General features: G+C 40.9%; 9 protein-coding genes across 9 annotated transcripts; 5 read left to right on the forward strand and 4 right to left on the reverse strand.

Moving 5' to 3' along the window:
- Window positions 1-408: 408 nt before the first annotated feature.
- Window positions 409-3913, forward strand: I206_104775 (uncharacterized protein; the record flags this gene model as incomplete). The annotated part of the gene is made up of 3 exons (XM_019154078.1): window positions 409-498; window positions 577-2947; window positions 3015-3913. 3 exons carry the CDS (start codon window positions 409-411, stop codon window positions 3911-3913), a joined length of 3360 nt encoding a protein of 1119 aa, XP_019012818.1.
- A 389-nt stretch (window positions 3914-4302) lies between these two features.
- On the forward strand, window positions 4303-5078 carry I206_104776 (uncharacterized protein; the record flags this gene model as incomplete). The annotated part of the gene is made up of 3 exons (XM_019154079.1): window positions 4303-4798; window positions 4870-4979; window positions 5043-5078. The coding sequence occupies 3 exons, from the start codon at window positions 4303-4305 to the stop codon at window positions 5076-5078; spliced, it is 642 nt and encodes a 213-aa protein (XP_019012819.1).
- A 612-nt stretch (window positions 5079-5690) lies between these two features.
- On the forward strand, window positions 5691-6487 carry I206_104777 (uncharacterized protein; the record flags this gene model as incomplete). The annotated part of the gene is made up of 2 exons (XM_019154080.1): window positions 5691-6180; window positions 6291-6487. The coding sequence occupies 2 exons, from the start codon at window positions 5691-5693 to the stop codon at window positions 6485-6487; spliced, it is 687 nt and encodes a 228-aa protein (XP_019012820.1).
- A 356-nt stretch (window positions 6488-6843) lies between these two features.
- I206_104778 (uncharacterized protein) lies at window positions 6844-8892 on the reverse strand (the record flags this gene model as incomplete). Its single annotated transcript, XM_019154081.1, has 10 exons — window positions 6844-6930; window positions 6991-7113; window positions 7231-7437; window positions 7493-7721; window positions 7804-7969; window positions 8038-8229; window positions 8289-8366; window positions 8432-8479; window positions 8545-8683; window positions 8749-8892. 10 exons carry the CDS (start codon window positions 8890-8892, stop codon window positions 6844-6846), a joined length of 1413 nt encoding a protein of 470 aa, XP_019012821.1.
- A 919-nt stretch (window positions 8893-9811) lies between these two features.
- I206_104779 (uncharacterized protein) lies at window positions 9812-11286 on the reverse strand (the record flags this gene model as incomplete). The annotated part of the gene is made up of 3 exons (XM_019154082.1): window positions 9812-10055; window positions 10124-10587; window positions 10657-11286. 3 exons carry the CDS (start codon window positions 11284-11286, stop codon window positions 9812-9814), a joined length of 1338 nt encoding a protein of 445 aa, XP_019012822.1.
- A 320-nt stretch (window positions 11287-11606) lies between these two features.
- On the forward strand, window positions 11607-12645 carry I206_104780 (uncharacterized protein; the record flags this gene model as incomplete). The annotated part of the gene is made up of 7 exons (XM_019154083.1): window positions 11607-11610; window positions 11678-11685; window positions 11750-11786; window positions 11839-11932; window positions 11995-12203; window positions 12270-12433; window positions 12505-12645. The coding sequence occupies 7 exons, from the start codon at window positions 11607-11609 to the stop codon at window positions 12643-12645; spliced, it is 657 nt and encodes a 218-aa protein (XP_019012823.1).
- Window positions 12646-14376: 1731 nt separating this feature from the next.
- On the reverse strand, window positions 14377-16003 carry I206_104781 (uncharacterized protein; the record flags this gene model as incomplete). The annotated part of the gene is made up of 6 exons (XM_019154084.1): window positions 14377-14927; window positions 15014-15193; window positions 15249-15319; window positions 15378-15493; window positions 15558-15793; window positions 15859-16003. The coding sequence occupies 6 exons, from the start codon at window positions 16001-16003 to the stop codon at window positions 14377-14379; spliced, it is 1299 nt and encodes a 432-aa protein (XP_019012824.1).
- A 1506-nt stretch (window positions 16004-17509) lies between these two features.
- On the forward strand, window positions 17510-19282 carry I206_104782 (asparagine-tRNA ligase; the record flags this gene model as incomplete). The annotated part of the gene is made up of 3 exons (XM_019154085.1): window positions 17510-17890; window positions 17977-18114; window positions 18203-19282. The coding sequence occupies 3 exons, from the start codon at window positions 17510-17512 to the stop codon at window positions 19280-19282; spliced, it is 1599 nt and encodes a 532-aa protein (XP_019012825.1).
- Window positions 19283-19528: 246 nt separating this feature from the next.
- On the reverse strand, window positions 19529-21598 carry I206_104783 (uncharacterized protein; the record flags this gene model as incomplete). The annotated part of the gene is made up of 6 exons (XM_019154086.1): window positions 19529-19698; window positions 19771-19836; window positions 19908-20082; window positions 20145-20816; window positions 20874-20959; window positions 21004-21598. The coding sequence occupies 6 exons, from the start codon at window positions 21596-21598 to the stop codon at window positions 19529-19531; spliced, it is 1764 nt and encodes a 587-aa protein (XP_019012826.1).

Raw genomic sequence — 21598 nt, forward strand, 5'->3', positions numbered from 1 at the left:
TGTGTAAACACACTGCTCGGTACGCCAACATCAAAAAACTTGCAAAGTAAGGAAATATCAACAAACGAAGTTCAACTCTGCCCTTCAACATCAACTCTTCTGCTTTTCTTATCCTCACCTACTCATGATTCATCAAGTCGCTACCTAATCACTCACGACTATCAATACCGACCACATTCACTCATTTTATCGTCACGCTCATTTACGAATATATTGATATCTATTTTACGATTTACGAAAAGAATTTATACATTACCCCTGCCTTACGATCGATCAACCTGTCATAAAGGACCCAGTCTGCCCGATTCAGTCAACTTGTTTTCATCTTGTTCACGCGATTGGTAATTCAGCATTGTTGTCACTCTCTTAAAGTATCTAAAGTAGCATATCCAGTAATAGAAGGGAAGGATGTCTTTCGTGGCTCATAGTGCTAGTTCGGGTTCGTCTGGATCAGAAGAGGACAAGCGAGCTTTGCGGTTGGCTTCTGCTCGAAAGAAAGTGAGTCCTGTCCTGATCACAACCGCAGCTCCAAATGCCATTTGTACTGCAGGATATACTTTCTGACTCATATGGTAGCTGCAGACTTTTCGAGCATCTCGAACATCTGACAACTCAGACACGTCTCCAATGGGATCTTCATCAGCCTCTTCCTCTAAACCACCTTCTCCCACAAAGGCAATGCCTCTCACCACCGAAGCAAGCATCAACTCGCCCTTCACCTTTCCTTCGTCTCACTCGCGATCATCGAGCACAGGCAAAGCTAAGGATTTTGACTTTGAAACGCCTCTCAAGCCGTCAAATAGCGGACATAGGCATAAGCGATCGGATAGTCAAGCTCATAGACGACAGAGATCCTCAATATCTGTTTCGACGAATATGCTATCGGGTCAAGGGCTGTCAAGACCGTCTATCATGGGTGTTTTCGATGCTCCAAAGGAAATTCTCGCTATATCCGCTACACCCTCGCTTGATCCTCCTAGTCTACAATTGCAACCCAGTATCCTGCCTGATAAAAACCACGAAGAAGTAGCTGCTAGGTTGACATCGTTTTCTTTTGGCTCAAAACCTCCAATGTCAACATTTCCTCCCAAACGCCGTCATCAGCAACCACTACTTCCTTCTCAATCACTATTTAACGAAGATCTCCCCTCCGCCTCACCTCTCGCTTCTCCTACTTCTTCAGCTTCGGTACCGAATCTCAACAGACTATCCACGCCACTATCTCGACCCCCAAGTTTCCTCGTCACACAGGCTACACCTCTAGCCTTCGAATCTCCTACAACCGCTGCTTCAGCGAAAACAAATTTGGCAAGCCTGCCCTCGTCGCCCCCTACTCCAGCCAGAAAGCGACATTCACATACGCGATCGAACTCGATATCTTTGCCGAACCTCAAGCTTTCAGGTGCACGACCCAACTCCCTTGGCATTCCGCCTTCCAACAGTATACCATCTTCACCTTGTTCACCTACCAGTATCGGCGACATTGCTAGCCGATCCCGATTATCTAGCCCCATCACAGGTCAAAGGTTAAAGTTCGAACCGTCAGGCAGAGGCGCGGAAGCAGAAAAAGAACGGGAAGTCTCTCGTCGACAAGCATTAGAAAAGCTTACAGGTGGACCTTCGCAAATTCGATCGCCCGAAGTGGAACCGCAAGTAGCGGAGATTAGTCTGCCAGACCTGGATGACGAAGATTCATCTTCAGTCGCTTCTTCCAATCGACCTCTTTCTGGCGCATTCGGTTCAGGCTCAGGTTCAGGCTTCTTCAGTCGTCCCTCTTCCTTGACATTACCTCCTCTCACCGCATCCGCCATTTCCACATCTTCGGGGTTTTCGTCCTCGCCGTTCTCTTGGGGATCACCGAGTGAACAGCAGTCTCCCGTCGAAAAATGGTCAGGTTTCGGCTTTGGCTTGGCCAAAGATTTTGGTAAAGATGATGTCCCGAACTTCGGGATGGATCTCCCCACAGCTGTGGCCAAACGACCGTCAATCAACCGTCAGCTCAGTGCTTTAGCTGAAGTTGATGAATCTGAGGAGGACGACGCGGATCTTGCAGATACCGATACTCCAACTGATATGACAAGAACCTGTTCTAGTGAGCTGGAGGGTATCCTTTCTCCTGTCACCGTGGAACCTACTCCTCATCGCCTGAGAGAGTTGCGATTGGGCTCGTCGATGAACTTTTCCACTTCTACACCTCCACAAGGCTCCCTTGATAGTGTGCAGTCTTTTTCGTCTCCCCGGCAGTCCAACGCTTCGCCATCTTCACCTACTAAAGGTTATGGATCAATAGGTCGAGGGAGACCTAAACCACTAAACATTGGATCCACATGTTCAACACCGATTACGAGTTCCACGCCAAAATCTGCAGGGTTCTCCAGTCGTAGGAGACCCGCACCTGGATTAGGCTCAAGGGGCAGCTCAATCTCTTATAAGAAGGATGACAGCTCCTCTTCCTCTCACGACCTGTCTTTGACTATGGGTAAAAACGTTTTGTCACCTGAAAGTGTATCATCCCCTCTACCAACTAGATCTGGTAGTCCGAAGTCATCCGCCTTTCACGGCTGGGGCAATGCCAGCAAATCAAGTATCCGGCCTTGTCCCCGACCTAAAACGTTAGTAGGGCTAGGAATCGATAACTCCGGATCCGGAAGGATATTAGGTGGGCTTGACGAAGTAGATGAAGAAGGCTCTCCGTTACCTGCGCACTCGATGTGGACATCCCCTATCCCCGAACCAAACGAATCTGAAGATGAATTCCACTTTAAAGGCAGGAGAGATAGTTTTGCTGAGGAGTCCGCTTGGAGAGATGTACAGCTCGAAATGGAGATGGAGCGAGAGGCACTTAAGGAAGATGTGGATACCTGGAAAATGAGGTGCTCCAATCTGGAAGAAAAGCTTGAGATTGAAAGGAAGGAAAGTACGATACTGAGGGAAAGGGTCAGAAAGCGTAAGCCATTCATGAGGTTGTCATACACCGGAAGGGCTTAGCTGATTGTATCCCGTATCGATCATAGTTGGTGATCGTTTATCAAGCGTTTCTTCCATGCCTACCGAACGTTCACCTGAATCCCATACAGCTGAATCTCGCCTCATCGTCGAGATGAGGGCACAGCTATTCAATCTCACCACATCCCTCGAAGCCGAACGCAAAGCCAAAGAACACGCTTTAAGCCAATTGGCAGAGATTTCCCGGCCTCATATGCAGTCTTATGAAGTGGATGTCAATGATGAGCCTCTGACAGCGACTCCCACTTTCGGATTTCCTCAGCAAATTCCTGAAACGGCTTCGACAAACTTTACACCCATCGTTACTCCCGCTTCCCTGACTCAGGCAGTGTCACCCAGGATCGAAGCAGAAGATCTATTCACTCCGGCTAGTCAAGATCCCACTCTCACAAGAATGAAAGGGTGGGGCTTTCCCAAAGATCCTTCCCCAAGCAAATCCGCTCAGTCTCAGTCGAAAAAGAGAGAATCGTTCTTTGGTTTATCAACGGTACTGAAGAGAAGTGTCAGTGCGGAACACGCTGAAGAGTGCAATGGAATGGATCTACCTTGTTTCGTTGTTCCTACCAATGACATCGAACATACCTCAACGTACGACCTTACGCCAAGGTCTTTTTCTGAACCTGTCAAACAACATCTCTCGAAAGAGCTCGACAATGAACGGGATATACACTCTAATTCGGGGTTCAATTCTGCTGTTTCGTTCTTATCTTCATATCTACCTACTAGCTCTATAGATGATCAATCACGAAAGTCAGAGAAGAAACATAAAGTGTATATACCGAAATTTGTCAATAAGGAGAATCAACAACGCAAAGTATCACTTGATATCAGCAGAGGACTTTGTATGGGGAAATTAGATTTCAGTGAAGGTTGTAAATGTTGTTCGGGACCTGTCATTGAATTATAAGATATCATGAGGTTTATCGATATTAATGCCAATTGTTAATGACGGAATGAGGAGGAATGATTTATATATATACTTACATACTTCTATGCTTATGCATTCAACCTAATTGTCTCGACTCGCAAATGTAGCATGATGGTTTGGCTATTCGTACTTACTTCTTCGATTTAGGTTTTGCTCTGGACTCTAAAATTGTACGCAACCTTATAGAAGCTTCGCACTTCTCAAATTGGGTTATCGCTTCAAATTCAGTATTGTGAGTAAAGATATATAACCATCATTTCCGCTTCTTTTGTTCGTCTCCATCTTCTTCATCTTCTCATTCTATCGCTACATGACAATTCCAAGCATAAATCATCTTTCACCAAATCAACTAAATATTCTCATACGGAATGTCATCAACAACTCTTGTATCAAATCATTCTGAGTATCAATTCGATAACGATAATCATTATGATTTTATTGAATTTACAACTCCAATCGGATCAAAAGGATGGAAAAGCACATCCAACGAAATTTGGGGATTTTACGATATATCTGGATTCAGAATATCAAAAGGTATTAATAATAAAATATATATTAAAAATTATCAAAGCGTAAATCCAAAAACAAAAAAACAAAAAATTTCAAATAAAGATATTAAAATATCATTAAAAGATGGTTCAATTAATTTCACTCATCCTGAATACCCTTTTAACAAATCTTTCATTTTCATTTCAAAAGATGGGAATTTTTTAACCTTATGCGAATATGGTGTTACTTCTGAGAAGACAGACAACATATTGAGATTTACAGGTTCCCCAATTAATTTCCTTTTAAATAAAGTAATCCCTTATCAGAATATCAAGAACAAGGTGAAATTTGAGCCTAAGACATTATGGAATCTCGGTCAGTTGATGGGACTATACATATATATCCACTTGGATACTGATAAGCAATTTCCGATCCTCCACTTACAGTGGGACAAAACAAATCCCTTGACAGACAAAGTTCACATGATGATAAACAACCTCTAAGGGGATCATCAGGAAGAAGAGAAATCCCATACTATAATCAAAGAAAAAGTTGGGTAAGTGTCATATTCACATTCCTCTCGCTGGTGTCGTTCTCACTGGGCCACTTAATTCCACAGGGATGGGAAGATCATAATAAACCGAGAAATTGCTAGACAACCATCTGGTTCTTCGGATTATAGCGATTCTCTTCATATTGGATGGGGAAGGATAAAATGCTCATATACTGTACTTCTTGTTTATTTCTGATAGTTTTGCCCCTTCTTTCGTGTATCTCTATGTTTTGCTCTTTATCGAGGTTCTCATATTATGCGTTGTAAATGGTATGAATACCTTCTAGAGTGATTGTCAAAGCACGCCAGACTTCAAGCTAAACACGTCGTAGATACGGTGGAATCGCAGTCCTAATCACTCGCACAGTCCATATACAAAGATGCAAACGATCCGTAAGTGTTTTTGACAGTGGCAGTCGTCTCCGTCTTTAGGGTTGTCGAATTGAATGCGTAAGAGTTTGTAGTCATATTACTGTATACATCGTAATCTGTCTCGAGGCAGTTTCGTCATATAATACGACTTCCTTCAACCTTCTTTCCAAGTATGTCAGTGTCCGGTACACCACCACCTTGCATGGGGAGGATATAAATAATGGCATGATCGAAATCAGAATATATTCCTTTCTCTTTCAGTTCCTATCTTTCCAATCGCTACTCCATTAACCCATAATAATAACTTGAAAATCACGAATCAATTAAGCTGAATCTCGAAAAATGACATCTTACAATCCAATTATATCAAGCTATATCGTTGATGTAAACGGAACAATTCATTTCTGTTTACCATCAGGTTCAAGAGGATGGAAAAATAATTCAACGGGAACATGGGAAATTATAGATATTTCAGGATTTTCAATTTCAAAAATTGATGAGAATTTAATTAGTATTTCAGGTAATATATCAGAAACAAATTTCTTTTATAATATAGAAGATAAAACTTTTAAATTCTTTCATCCAAATTATCCTGAAAACAAATCTTTTTTAGTTGTTTTATTTAATGGTGTTAATTTTTTTCAGGATAGTATGGGTAATTGGGTGAATATTCGACCAGGTAATAAAATTAGTTTTATAGATCAATATGTAGAAGCTCCATCATATTCCGAATCCGCAATTCAACAAGAGAGTGAAAATATTCATGACACAGCCGAACTACAGGCATATGATGGAGATGATGAGGGAGATGATTATGTTAATGTGTCCGCAGGTAAGTGGCGAATTTCAAAATCTTCTCTGGACGCACCGCCATACGCTTGCAGCTGTTTTGATCCGATCGTCTTCTGTCGAGCTTCAGCTAACCAGCCTTTCGAGTGACAGAAACCGATGAAGGAGATCTTTTCATCGAGGCAGATGCCAAAGTCCACACAGAAGAGGTAAAACCCGACACTAGCGCTCTGTCACGATTCCGATTGTTTGTACAGCAGTACATGCTGCCGTCATTCAGATCGACTCCAGGAAATCCGGTGGAAGGGAAGCCTGAACATGTAGAAACTACTCAGATACCTTCAGTATAATTCTAGTGACAAAAGAGGTAAGTCCCGCCTATTTGGCTTATCCGAGTGAAAACATACCTATGTTTCACTGACGACTCCTTCTTTCGCAGATAGAAAGTATGAGAATAGACTTCTTGTGAAAGCTTCCTTATGTAAGAAGTATCATGCCATGATCTTCAACGAAGTCTTCGTTTTAAGCTTTTTCGTTACTCCTATAATATGATTCCTGTTGTATCTCGAAACTTGTCACATGTAATGTATAGTGAATTTAAGCAGGAGACACACTCTTGCAGCTGCTGTAGACGTTTAAATGATACATGCTAATTATAACATGTAAATGCTCTATCGATACAGTATATATTGTCTCTATAATGCTTCTAAGTTGAGTTGTCTCGACAGGACCAAGCTCCTGCACCTTGGTTTGCAGCGTAAGAATCTTTGATGTCAATCACCGCTCCGTATGTCTGCAAAGTAATTAAGTATTAGTATATATCGCGCGGATCAGAGACAACAAGCCAACTTACTCCTGCTACCATCAAGAACGATCCTAAACCGATAACAAATATGTTCCAGCAGATCAAGCATTTCCATAAAGTATTTCTTCCTGCAGGATCTCTGTGCCAATTATCGTAGAGCCACATTCCAGCCTAAAAAAGGATGTTGTATTAGCATCACATTTTTCCTCTAAATGTGGTACAGTGGGTGAAAGCCCGAGTGAAGAAGAGGCAAGCGAGTCGTGAGGAAGGTCATGGACTGAAACTCACCATTAATTGGATACACAGCACAGTACCGAACAAAGCTCCTACCAGAGAAGCAATACCGTCGAAAACAGGTATGGCACTAGCAATAATGTAGGAGAAAAGTACACATCCCGCAACACAGCTGTACCATATTATGTAGTGTTTAGGTGAATTGCTAGTTAAGTGCTTTGAACCTCTGAGAAGTCTGACAAAGAGGAATTTGGCAGGAAGCTATCATCCGAATATGAGCACATAACTAAGGCATTCTGAAAATTGATACACTTACATGTGTAAACATCATAGCAGTAACGAATAATCCAGGTAAAGCCAAACCGTAACAGATCTTCTTCAAAGTACCACCTGCACTTCCCAAAGCTGGAGAAGCGACGAATTGACCACAGTAATAATATACCACCACTCCTACTACAGTGTCGACGGCAGTAACGAAACCTTGCGAAAGAAGCATTGATTGAGTGTATTTCCTTTGATCTCTCATTTCAGATACGATACCGAAGCTGTATAAAATATCGTAAGTCAGCCAAAATTTTAACATGGGCGTGAGAAAGTATGGAGAGAGCAGTACGAAAATCAACCTACAAAGCGGGTGTACCTGTGAAAGCGAATACTAAAGCCGATACAGCTGTAATAGCTTCCGTGAAAGATGGGTTGCCAAAAATGACTAGTTCTTTGTCCCATGTATCACCGCCTTGAGGAGCAGTGGCAGGTCGATCCTCCAATCCAACAGCGATCGTCAAAGTAAGCACTAGATGGAAACGCTATATTAGCCATTTGAATTGACATAAATCTTGGTGAAGGACCCGAATGACTCACAAGCACTCATGATGGATACCAATCCTACCCAACCTAACCAGGAGATCTTTCCTAAAGTCTGTATACAAGACATGAAGAATGCTACGACAGTTGCAACAGCTACGAAGACGGCTGTACATGTTCCATGGGAAGATATGGCATTGAGACCAATTGAGATACCTAAAAGACCAGATGCTGCTACACAGGTCATGACTATTGTCCATTTTCTTGATCAGCACACTATACTCTGACTCGAAATGCAGAGAACTTACACAACCAGTACATAACTGCTATGACGTCTCGCCCAATTTTTCCTCTGAAAAGCAGATATCCAACATCATCAATCCCGTCTATAAAAGGCGACTCAGCTGGATCGCTCTTATTTTTCTACGAGTTACGGTCAATATGGACTTACAAATCGAGGGATGATTTCTTTTGAACTGCCCTACAACGTAATCTGACCCTATAGATTGATTACTTATCAGCGAGATGCTCAAAATAATTATTAGTTGTATGTTAAGAACTCACAGCAGATAATGGCAGAGATGACCCATAAACAGATGATACCAGGTACAATACCTAATACAGCCAACGTCGAAGGTACACTTAAAACTCCTACACCAATTTGCGATTTGATCAGAAGTACGGTCGTTCCTAACCATCCAACCTGTACCAGTATCACTCGTGAGCTACGAGGACGAGCAGATAGATTCAACGGACGCTGTTACATACATTTCGGTAATTGGGACCATCTTCACTTATTTGACCAAATACATCATCTGTAGAGATCGTAGCCGTTTCCAAATCGTGATCAGGCTTTATTTTGATGTCCGAAGGAGAAGAAGATGGTCTCTCCTTATGAAAAGTGAATACCATTCTATTTTGTAATTATTCGCTATGAGGCTGACTATGAAATCAAGAGTGCTCGAGTGCCTCTTTTATATATGCAAGTCGTCAGATGTAAGACGATTTACCGTTAGTTCAGTCAAGTGAGGAAGACAAATGTAAAGGTGAACGAAGTCAATCTCGTCAAATGACATTTGCGTACATTCATTTCATCTCATTCTGGTAGGGGATACCTGCTCAATCCAGCAAATTGCATACTAGTATCACACCCTGTTCTAATTGACCTGATGGTCTAGCGAGCGACTATAGAGGAAAAGACCTCGAAAATCTTCAAGGTGTACAAACAATTTTTATCCGAGGGACAAGGAACAAACAAATGCCAAGTTGAATAGATTCCCTGAAATTATGATGACATCTTTCTTCGTTTAATCCAAAGTTATCCTTAAAATCAGTCGGATCAACTTACCTCAAGAGAGGAAGGATAAATTCTCGTAAGTGATAATTCCGATCCGATCTAGCATTTACCGGTTCATTTGTAAGATCACCTCACCCCGTGCCGGTTCGAAAATTTTCCAATTAGCTAGCTGACACTAAACTTGACGCCATTGACGATCCTCGCTTATACAAGTTATCCTAGGCAGTCAAATGAACTGTATGCGGCGTTCGGTTTCAGCCGTCATACATTTCGTGCCGCAAGGTTCAGATGCTGACCGGATTTGAGTCCGTCAGATCAGGACGAAAATACGGAATGAATTGGGCCGAACGAATAGGGCGGTAGTGAAATGATGGACATGAATCCATCTGACCAAATTAAACAGGATACTTAGGTAATTCGAAGCAACCAGTGGTCAGACCATATAGCTACAAAATACGGACTTCTTGCCATTTGCATCGGAGTCTACGCAAGGAGATGCTTAACAGTTATATCTCATGGGGTGAATGATTATGATTAACGCTTCTTATATACGCAAGCCTTCAGTATTTCTTCCCCTTCATAGACTCTGTCTTCCCAACCTTCCTCCCCTCGAGCCGGACCAAGAGGAACAGCCGTTTCTTTCGTGAATCTGAACAAGGTGAAATGGGTTGAAGGTGAATCTTGTTCTTCCAATTTAAATCCAAAAGATTCGACCTTTTCCACGAATTCCTCCGTAGAAGTGAATCTGGATGTGACTTCTGCTACATGGAATGTACCTCTACAGAAGACAATTCTGTGTTAGCTAGGGACGGTGTTTTAACGCAAAGACTTGGTGTATAGACTGACCCTTGCTTGAGTATCCTGCAAACTTCAGCAATTCCACCAACCCAGTTTTTGCCCATCAAACTTAAGCAGCACACTGCAACATCCACGATTTCTGAAGCTTTATCATCCCTCTTCCCACCCTTTCTCTTCCCTTTCTTATTGTCGCTTTGAATTGTGTCTTGAGTATTCAGTCCACCAGGTCGACCAGGAAGAGGTATTTGTTCCAAGAAATCAGCTTGGATGACCCAGCCTTCGGACACTTTTTTGGCATCTTCACTTCCACTACCAGGCACGCCGGAGTCTCCTACTAAATCATATGATAAGACCACTTTGCCTTGAGGTACTAAAGCCCTGGCTAAACCGGCATCGCCACATCCTAAATCCGCTATGACTGTACCGCTTGGTAGAGGGGAAAGAGCTTTAGTGATGTATTGTAGTGGAGGCGCGGGCCAGCCAGCAGTAAGAGCTCGGTGGGTCATATGATACTACAATCAGACCAAAATGGATCAGCACGGTATACAAGGATTTGATGCAATGGAATTTGTTGAACCTACATCCGCAAAGATCTTTGGGTCCTTTTTCATCATCTCAACAGCTTCCGTAGAAGGAGTCGAGTATAGCTGTTCATTGATCCACCTGAACCTTGCTCCTTCCAATTTCGCTTGCATCTTACTTTGCATATCAGTCAAACCCTCCCCGCCGACTTTCAGCTTCCCCTCTGAAGTTGGAATTGTTTGTATAGGAAGTTCGACAGGTTTGCTTTTATCTTTCTTCCTTTCTTGTGGTGAATTTTCCGCTTTCTTAGGTGTCAATTTATTCTTATTGTTCTTGTTCAAATTAGGTGTCGATTCCTTCATTCTATTGTGCTGCTTGTTCGGTGTGTCCACTCCAGCCTTAGCTTTTGGCAGTTCGTGATTATTGCTTTTCGCCTTTTTCTTCTTACTTGATAAACCCATATTTTCCGTCCCAGCCTTTTCCGTCAATTCTCCTTTCTCCAATTTATTCATGAGCTTCTCGAGATTTGCCTGAGTAGATTTGAGTAAACCTTCATCGTGATGCGCTCCAACCGAAGGTCGTTTTCGCTTATTATTATTGTTCTTGGTAGATTTGTTGGAAAATGCCGTAGTAATTGACTTCGATGGTCCGGCAGCAGATCCCTCGAAGGACGAAGGGAAGAGGGACATGACTGAATTGGTGCCTACTCGGTGCCTCACTGTCTGATGAGTTATTGTTTGTCAGTTCCCTCAATCTACGGATGAAGTTTCCAGAAGCAGGATTTGATAATTCAGCAAATACTTGTAGATCTCAACAATTCATCTTCGCTGAAAAAGTTGAATTTATAAACGGTGGAGCTCCGGAATTAACAAGAGAAATTTGATTCCGTTGTATATTGGATCACTTTTGCCGCAACAATCCAGAAGAATAGAATAAGACTGTTTTCATTCGTATTATACGCTCTATTCGTCATTTTGCTATAAGGATATCACAGATTACATATAATACAATGGGTGAGTCGGGCTGCTATCTTGGTATTGATTCGGACAGGACCACGTGCTGATTTTCCTTGGATTGCAGATTATCAAGTGGGCTTTCCTTTCTTCCCGTTGATTTCTACCGCACTTATGCTGATGACTCTTGATACGATAGAATCGAGCTGGTGCGAATAAGGGTAGTGGTGGTGTAGGTGAGTACTTAGGATCGTCTTGTAAAAGCGTAGTGGCTGACGTATTGTGTAGCCGGCGCTTCGGAGACTGCGGTTGATAGAAGAGAAAGGTTAAGGAAGTTAGCGTTGGAGACTATTGATCTAGCGAAGGACCCTTATATCCTTAGGTGAGTATCAAATTCCATAAGATACCTAACCACTACGCTCATCACGATGAAACAATCATTAGAACTCATTTGGGCACACTGGAATGTCGTTTGTGTTTGACTTTACACGTCAACGAAGGCTCTTATCTTGCTCATACTCAAGGAAAGAAACATCAAACGAACTTAGCGAGAAGAGCAGCAAGGGACAACAAAGATGCTTCGTTGATGATCCAAGCTGCACCAGCAGCCCAACAAGTGAAGAAGAAGGTTTTCGTGAAGATTGGTCGTCCAGGTATGTCATCATCCCTTTTCAATAAATGCCCAGGTTAAAACTGAGATATGAATTTCGAATTGTCAGGATACAAAATTATCAAAATACGTGAACCAGTCAGCCAGCGAATGGGTTTATTGTTCACAGTATCATTACCTGAGATCAAAGAAGGAGAAAGACCAAGGAAGAGATTCATGTCTGCGTTTGAGCAAAGGAGGGAAATTCCAAACAGAGCATTCCAGTATCTTGTAGTAAGTCTGAATTTGTTTGAAACGCAACGAAAACGAAGGAATGTTGTCTGATACCCTCAACAACTTTACAGCTCGCAGCAGAACCTTACGAGACGATAGCTTTCGCGATACCTTCGAAGGAGATGGTAGATCAAGAAGAGGATCCGGAGTCTGTATGGGAACATTGGGATCAAGATGAAAAGGTATATAGCTGTCAGTTCCTGTTCAAATAGTTACAATATTAGACGTAATTTGTATGTCATGTATCATATAGCGACGATCAGCATCCGTGCATCTCTTATATATCGACTGACAAACAATAAATCGTTGTTCGAATCTTCCTGATTCGCAAAATCTTTCATCCGACCTTGAAAAGCGGTAAGAAGTGTCACGAGAAGATAGCACATATATTACATGGTCATAAAGACGATCTTCGTTTCTGTTCACTTCGGGATGTCTCTCATCACAGTGTGAGAGAATGAAACAGATACAGAAGTTCAAACATGGAAATCAATGCTGCGCTCATTCTCTAACGACACAAACAGAGGCAAGGCGCATAAAGAACATAACATGAGTCAAAAGCAACAATAGTAGTTATAGAAATTTGCGAGATGACTTGTCTATGAACGTCACTCATCCGCAAATAATCCTAAGTCTGACTAGATCGCATTCTGCAACTTCGACATTCGGGACCGTAAAATATGCTGTTGTCCAGACGTCTTCGCGATCCTCCATACTCATACGATGCTAATCACTTGTTTCTACAATTTTCGTCATTTTGTTGACTCTGTCAGCCGTGACTGAATGGGCAAATTTCTTCCCTAATTGCCATATACATAGGTATACCGAGCTCGTGTCTTAAGCCACTTGCGGACAAATCAATCACCGTAGGCATATGCAAGTATTAAATACTCTGCCTAAAGAACATCACAATTCCATCTTGCTCTTTCTAAATTTACTAATTTTCCAATCTGCTCATAATATGATTCCAAGTCACGCTGTCATCATTCATCGCATAGTCTTTCGACAATGACCTTACCCCACTGTCTTGAATGTACATATACCTGAAAGTAATCCTTCCCTCGATTTGTCTAAAAAACCATGCGAGAAATCGAGTATGAATACTTGAAACATGGAAGACTGGCATTAATCTAAATTCTAGGAAAACCCTTCGTTCACCTAATACACTCCCAAAAGATGAAGACATACTGTATTGGACACTAGCGATACTTTCATATATGCAGTGATAGTTTTGTCAAATTAGCAGATCAAGGTTATTCCGAAATTCTTATTTCCTTTGTCAGTTCACCTTTTCATTTGCCAAGTATAAGCTTGAACTCAAACTATGAAAATACTGCCTCATACCTTTACAGAATAAGAGGGAATAAGCTTTGAGTTACTTTATTTAGTGTCAATCGTTAACATCACTTTCGAGCGAATCTACACGACTTGCAAGCTTTTCAAAGCGATAACCTAATGTTCGGTGGGCATCAAGCTCAGAACGCCCTTAGCATTTCCCTGGTATCTTATACGCCACAAAGTTGCGATTACGGGGAATCACTGTGTTAATAGAGTGAATGAAGGTCTTGCTTATCGCCAAGTCATATATCGTCAAGATGAATAGACCTGCTTATCCTCAAGGCTGCACAAATTTATCCAGGTTGATGGTATGCTAATGTGACATGATGAAAATGCATTAAGTTGTCATGTATTTGTTGAAACATGATTGTTACGATACCAATTGTCCGTGGAATCTATATTACCTTTGAAGGTCACGTCACTCGAGTTCAGAAATAAGATCTGCTCTTGGCTTTGCGAAACATCTATTTAATTTACTAAATTATTATATGACCTGTTATAATATATTCTACATCATTGGGAATTCGTTAAATGTCCTTCACTTTTTGTCCGATACCTCTAATTGTCCATTGTTGTCTTGTCTTTCGGGTTTCGTTAATTGTTCGTTAAAGCAAAATAGCGGTAAATAGTCCTAATCCAGCTACAATATAACCTGGAATGACTAATTGAGAGCCTGAAGAAGCTTTACCCGAAGATTGGGCAGCAGCGGCAGCGGTGTTAGTTCCGGTACTTGAGGATCTAGATGCTCCGGCGGATGTTGTAGAAGCTGAAGCTGAAGCAGCAGCCGAAGTAGTGGAAGCTGAAGCGGAACCCGAGGCTGATGAGGAGGAAGATTGTTGAGATGAGGTGGAGTTCATGACAGCCAAAGTGTTGGGCCCAGAACCGACTGACATGGTAGTGATAGCTTCGGTATTTGTCTTACCGGAGTTAACGTACCAATCCATATTGAAAGCATCGGCGACGTTCTTAATGGTCCAACCGTTTGAAAGGATGCTTGGGAGAATAGACTTGAAAACAGCAACTGTGGTATCTTTAGACTCGTGTTCAAGTAAGATTAAACCATTATCCTTTGAACCTGAAAGCCATTGGTTGACTTGAGCAACGACACCGTCGTGAGTGTAGGCTGGATCACTTCCAATAGCCCAATCAGCTGAATCTGCAACGAAAATTATAATCAGTCGTCAAGTTCAAGCGAGAAAAATCATCAAATTGGCGATAATCATGCGAAGGATCAAGACTAACCGGTGTTCCACACTACGGTCTCCAAGCCGAATACTTGCTTAGCAATAGTTCGAACTCGGTTATCGACATCTCCGTATGGTGGTCTCCAGAATCTAGGAATTCTTCCTCCGTTCAGATCACTGATAATTTGCATTGTCCACCCAAGTTCACCCAGAACCCCCTCGTTAGAGAGTGTAGTAGCTAAACTTAAGGTTAGCGAAATTTCCAAACGCCAAGCCACCCGAGGCATACTTACTGTATTGATGTGACCATGTATGAACGGCAATATGCCCACCTGCGTTGACGGCAGCTTGCATACCTTTTGGGCTGTATAACGTCTGTCAGCTATGTTTGCGTGAAACGCGATAATCGGGAATGAGCTCACTCATAGACAATATTTCCACCAATCATGAAATGAGTAGCGGCTGTCGAGATGTTGTTGGTGGCGAGAAAGGAGTAGAGATCTGGTGATGCATCGGTAGGACCATCGTCAAAGGATAGCTAAAAGTCCCTTAAAGTCAGTCTGGTGACTACCTTTATCAATAAGAAGCATGATATGACTTACAGCGAATATACCTGAAGGAGCGTTATATAAATCTTCATCGGTTGTACATTCATAAGTAAAAGAACAGATATGTTGATCAGAAGGAGTTTCTCCATCGGCATAAGTTGGATAACCGTTATTTGGGTTTGATACTGAAACATTTGGTAAGGTTATCGAGTTTAATTTATCTACCCATGCTTGAGGTAATTTATCAGTTCCTGGTGTAGCGCCAGGTGATGGGTAGTTTGATGCAAAGTCTAACATCAGAAAAGGAGTGATCAGCGAAGGCAACCCTATTTATTTCGTAATTGTGTCAACTCACTTGGATCATCCGGACTTGGAGCTCGTTTGGCGAACAAAGCATGAACGGGCGAATCTCTAGGTTGTAACCATGATTCATCTAAAGGTGTAGCTTGGACGGCCATAACCAGGAGCGAGACGGTTGCTAGTAAATTGGAAGAGAACATTTTGTCGGAATTTGTATGGAGGACTCAAGCCCAGATAACAAAATCTTGTGATTGCTTATTTACGAGAAAATATTCCGCGCAGTTTACAATGATCTGCGGATTGAAGACAACGTAAGATGGTTGATTTATATCGAAAAAAAAAAGAACGACAAGCTAGAAATAAGAAGAAGGGAGTAAAGTAATATGAGATGGAAGAGAAGAAATGACAGAATAGAAGAAGACAAGTATATATATATATATATATAGATGAATATCTTATAAATTGATAAAATGTCCGTGCTGTGTTATGGTTTATAGTCTGAGTGTATAACTTATCGGCAACGTGAGTGTTTTTTATCAGGTAATAATATTATAAATTGCAATGTTTTTTATTGGGAATGTTTAGTTCAGGGGAAATAGCAGGGTTATAAAGATTTTCCGCCAAGTATGCCGCAATTATAACTTACACAAAGCGGTACCTTGTTTATTTCTGTACTTTTGTATATCGGGATACTATAAAGCCAAGACATATAAATCAGCTACCAGTCTATGAAATGATAGGGCAATTGATGATCTAGTGAACAGAAGACACTGCCAGAGCGTCATTAGAAGGAAAAAATAAAGTGAAAGGTAAATAATCGAGTGCGGGTCAAGAAAAGGGAAAGAACACGACAAAAGAAGCTGTGTTTACAGTCACGGAAATTGTTACTTACATCCGTTATTTGGATATGTCGAAGTCCGTTAATCTCGTAAAGGAAAAATGCTTAGAATGCTTGACTGAGACTTTAAAGCAATTGAAAAGGGTCAGAGAAGGTAGAAGGATCAAATGAATGTTGTTTATGTGTTTCGGTTTCAATTGAAAGATGAGAACAGAGAATAAAGCAGATGAAGGATGTAAAAATACGAAGTAACAGATGTCAGGTCAAGCTGCTCAGTCAGAGACCTGTACATTTTCCGCTCGCTGCAACAACTATGCGATACGATCTTGTCTTTTTGGCTCATCGGCACCCGCTTGTTTACTTTCTGATCTATCATGTATAAAAACTCATTTTAACGTCTCGTGAGGCAGGACACAAAGGTTTCAGACTTAACGTAAAGCAATAGGAAAAAAAGGTTGTTTTGAACCTGTTCCGGAATTATTCCGGCCGGCTCTGATGTGAACGTAAATCAAAACCACGTTGTAAGAGCAAAACTATTATTAAGGCAAAGTCGATCAATTCTACCATAATTCACAGTAGCAGTGGTAAGACATTCAAGAGTCATTTGTGTATACGACAGTCGACCGACCTCTCAAGTCACTGTTCTTGTATCTCACTAAAATTTGTATGAATGATATACTCATCTTTACAGTGAAAATGCAACGTGAAGTAATCGCGATTAAAAAGGTGTGATTTAGATTTGAGCTTTGGTGAAGTGGAGGTAACGAATTAACATTGAGCGTCATTCCGAAATTTCATTAATGAAACAATGCAGTATTTGTTTATCTTTTGCTAAAAATGCAGATCCACAATATACATATCAAATAAGATGAGGCGGACTCCCGTAAAACTTTCAACTCTTCCACCAACTATCCGTACCATACTTTCGAACGTACAATCTCAGAGTGCATCCTCCCCTAATTCCTCTTCAAATCAATCATCATCTTCAAATTCAAATAATGATAAAATAAATGTAAATGGATGGATTAAATCAATAAGAACACATAAAAACGTTTCATTTTTAGAAATTAATGATGGTACTTCCGGAACAAGTTTACAAGCTGTTTTAAAAGGTAAAGGGAAATCAGATGGTTTGACAAATGGAACAAGTGTTAGCTTAATAGGAGAGTTGAAAAAGTCTAGAGGTCAAGGTCAAGATTATGAATTATCGGTAGAAGATGTAAAAGTACTCGGTGAATGTGATTCAGAGGTGAGTAGCCAAGCTCTTTGAAATCGATTTTACGTTGAGGTTTAAATATGGAATCTTAAATGCTTACTGCAAATGATGGTTTTAAGGCATACCCAATTCAAAAGAAATCATTACCATCTTCGATACTTCGTGAAAATGCCCATTTACGTTTTAGGACCTCTCAAACAGCTGCAATTATGAGAATAAGAGATGCATTAATGAGAGATTGGCATGATTGGTTTGAAGTGAGTTTATTTATATCTATTTATTCCCTTTTTTCGGAAAATAAGAGTAATTAGGGATATTCGTTTAACTAATTATTGAATTATTTAGGAAAATCAATTCACACATATACATACGCCTATATTGACTGAATCGGATTGTGAAGGAGCAGGAGAAGTATTTACATTACTTGATAAATGTCAAGCTTCTGGAGAAAGTTCATCATCATCATCATTATCAAAATCATCATCATCATCATCAATAATATCTGGATCAGATTTTTTTCCACATCCTGTACATTTAACTGTATCTTCACAATTACATTTAGAAGCACCAACACATTCTCTATTAAGAACATATACATTATCACCTTCATTTAGAGCAGAACCTTCTTTGACTTCAAGACATCTTTCTGAATTTTATATGTTAGAAGGTGAATTAGGATTTTTAAATAATTTAAATGAATTATTAAACTTGATTGAAAATGGTATTCAATTTACAATTGGAAATATTTTAAATAAAAATTCAAAAAGAGGTGAAAGAATTAGAAAAGATTTAAAAATAATTCAACAACAAATAAATAATGAAAAAGAAGAATTAAATTCAATAAATTCATTAAATGATAATGATAATTTAAATTATTTAAATGAAATTATTTCAAAACCATTTAAAAGAATAACATATAAAGAAGCATTAAATTTAATTAAAGAAAATTATAAAAAAGATAAATTAATAATAACAAATTGGGGTGAAGGAATTTCAACAGAAAATGAAAAATGGTTAACAAATTATTTTAATGGACCTTTATTTGTAACTCATTATCCTAAATCAATTAAACCTTTTTATATGTTACCAACTACTACTACTACTATTACTACTAATAGTACTACTACTAATGAAGAAATAAAAGAAGAAACTGTTGAATGTTTTGATTTACTTTTTCCAAATATTGGTGAAATGGCAGGTGGTTCTTTACGTGAATATCGTTTAAAAAATTTAATTAATTCATTAGAAAAAAATAAAATGAATTTAAAAGATTATGAATGGTATATTGATTTAAGAAAATTTGGTTCAATACCACATGGAGGTTGGGGAATGGGTTGGGAAAGATGGATTAGTTTTATAACTGGTATATCAAATATTAAAGATGTCGTAGCTTATCCTAGATGGAAAGGACATTGCAAGTATTAAAAGTTAGATTTAAACATGGATGATGATGCATTAGAATACGTTTATAGTATACATATATAGACACAGCGCTCATTAAATTGAAATATGATGACAGATGTATACACTGCTAACAACTCTGCTGATGACATATGTACAACACAATACAGTGATGAAATTAGTAAATCTTCTACAAATCGTGTCCACAAACATAGTATCTTCAAAACTCTTGACTGCTACGCATCTAAGCGCTTCTCATTCGTCAATCCATCACTCAACACCACCTCCAATCCTTCTTCTCTTGTTTTGACTGTTTCTGGTTGCCTGTTGCATGCTTTGGCATTGATCGGAGAGATGAGCCCCAGCACCAGCGTATCTCTCTGTTAATCCTGTCTTTCTCTTGAGTTCAATGTCTTTTAAATCGATGAGTTGTCGTAAAGCTGAGATAAAAACGTCAGGCTGTGTTCAGCAGGTTCCTCGTCTGAGCGAGCAGAAGTGTGAAACAAGCTGACCTGCCTCGACTTGTAAATAATGCTCATTTGATTCGTTCATCAAAGCTCGAATAGCTGTGTAGCCTTCTGCATGCGAAGACCGCAGTAATCAGCACAATGAGTCTTCTCAGCATAAATTAGACTAGCTTGGGCCTTACTCTTTACATCACTCCAGTTAGGCTGCCATCCTTTGCCATCGGTCCCCTGGAGTACCTTCTCAAAAATGCCTTCTCGATCGGTGTTCGCAATTATACCGTAATGATCTTGCAATTGTGCGGGAATCTTGAATCTTGGTTCTAAATAAGGCTCGGGCAACTCTTCGACCCTTGAATGCTGTCAACGCGAAGGCAAGTCAGCGGTCACATACTACAAGGATATCTCCAGAGATGACACACATCAGTTGACGGAGTGAAGTTGAACGTGCTCTCGAAAGGTTGATACTGTCTGGTCTTCTGCAGTGTTTGGGGGGCAGCGGAACGTTTTGGCACTGCACCTCCATGTCGATCTAAATGATCGTTGAAGTACCCATTACCCCCTGTAATCGAGTCTTGAGAGAGAAAGGCTTGGTAATGACCGGGCTCAGTGGGGCCGCGACCGACATGAGCTAATCTTCTGGGATCTTGAGGAGCCTTACCAAGTTCTCGGGAGGCGAACGCATTGTTGGTCGTTGGTTTCGATTGAGTTTGCTGCTGTGCGATATTTCCGTAACCTGGTATTTGAAATGTACTTGATCTCTGCAAAGGCTGAGCCAAAGCTTCTCGCTGCTTCTTGCCATAGCTAAGTTGATTTGTATCGGATACTTGTGCGGAACGTGAGGCGATCGTAGGTCCAGCTTGTCGCTTTTCGTCCAATACGTCTTGATATGATGGATCCTCATAAAGAGGGTCTGATCCTGGGTCTTGAGTAATGCTGTCACTGAACTGATCGAAATCATCCTCAAGATGGTCGAAATGTTCCCCGACAGCCGCATGAGGTCGTACATCCATGAAGGTATCTCGGATCGGATGGTTGCTTTGCTGGTTATGACGAGCAGTCATTCTTGGGTCCACAGGTCGCTGTTCCGTGGTCTGTGAGGCGAAGACAGGTCAGCTCAAGACTTGAGATATGCGCTCATGGTTACTAACTGGGATAGCTACCTTTTTATTGGGCTGCTTCTGTGCCTGAGCGAAGGGGTTTTTACCATTTCGATGACCCTCTGGTGCTTGGAAAGCTGTGATTGTCAGCGGGCAAGAAAATAGGCAAAACACAACTCACGCGGTTCATTTCTAGAGTGAGGTTTTTTATCACCATTGATGTCACCTTGAGAAGGTTTCTGCTCGTTCATGGCTTTACCGATGATATCATGAGGTTTGGCTGAAGCAGGTCCTGGTCCGAATTCCGGTGCAAAATGGGTGGAGTTGTTACCATTGGGTTGAGGACCATTAGCGTTTTTACCTGATGGTTTGATCTGAGGGTCAGTGGTCCAAGTAGGCTGCTGTTGGAGTGGAGAGGCGTTAGCGCCTTGTGCAGCATTTTGGGATTGAGAAGCTTGGGTGTTAGTTGGTGTTTTCCTGCCAGTGTTCCCTTTCGGGTCTTTTGATTGTTGCGGTTCTTGATTTTGGGTTGACTTTGAGGTCATCGTGTCAGGTGTAATTTCGTTTGTGCTTAATTCGTCAATTGATGAGATCTTTGATTCTTGTAATAATTTGGGGTGATTACTAGTCTGAAAAGCTGGGTCAAACGGAAATTTATAGCTTTGAGTGAGTATCGAGTATGCGCTGACGTGAGTGAGTACGACAGAATTGAGTTTGTGAGAAGGTGGGTCAGCAGTAGCGGTAGATTTCTTTACGTCGTATAGCACGATAGACAT

The sequence above is a fragment of the Kwoniella pini genome, chromosome 6, assembly GCF_000512605.2.
Source record: "Kwoniella pini CBS 10737 chromosome 6, complete sequence".
NCBI lineage: Eukaryota > Fungi > Basidiomycota > Tremellomycetes > Tremellales > Cryptococcaceae > Kwoniella > Kwoniella pini.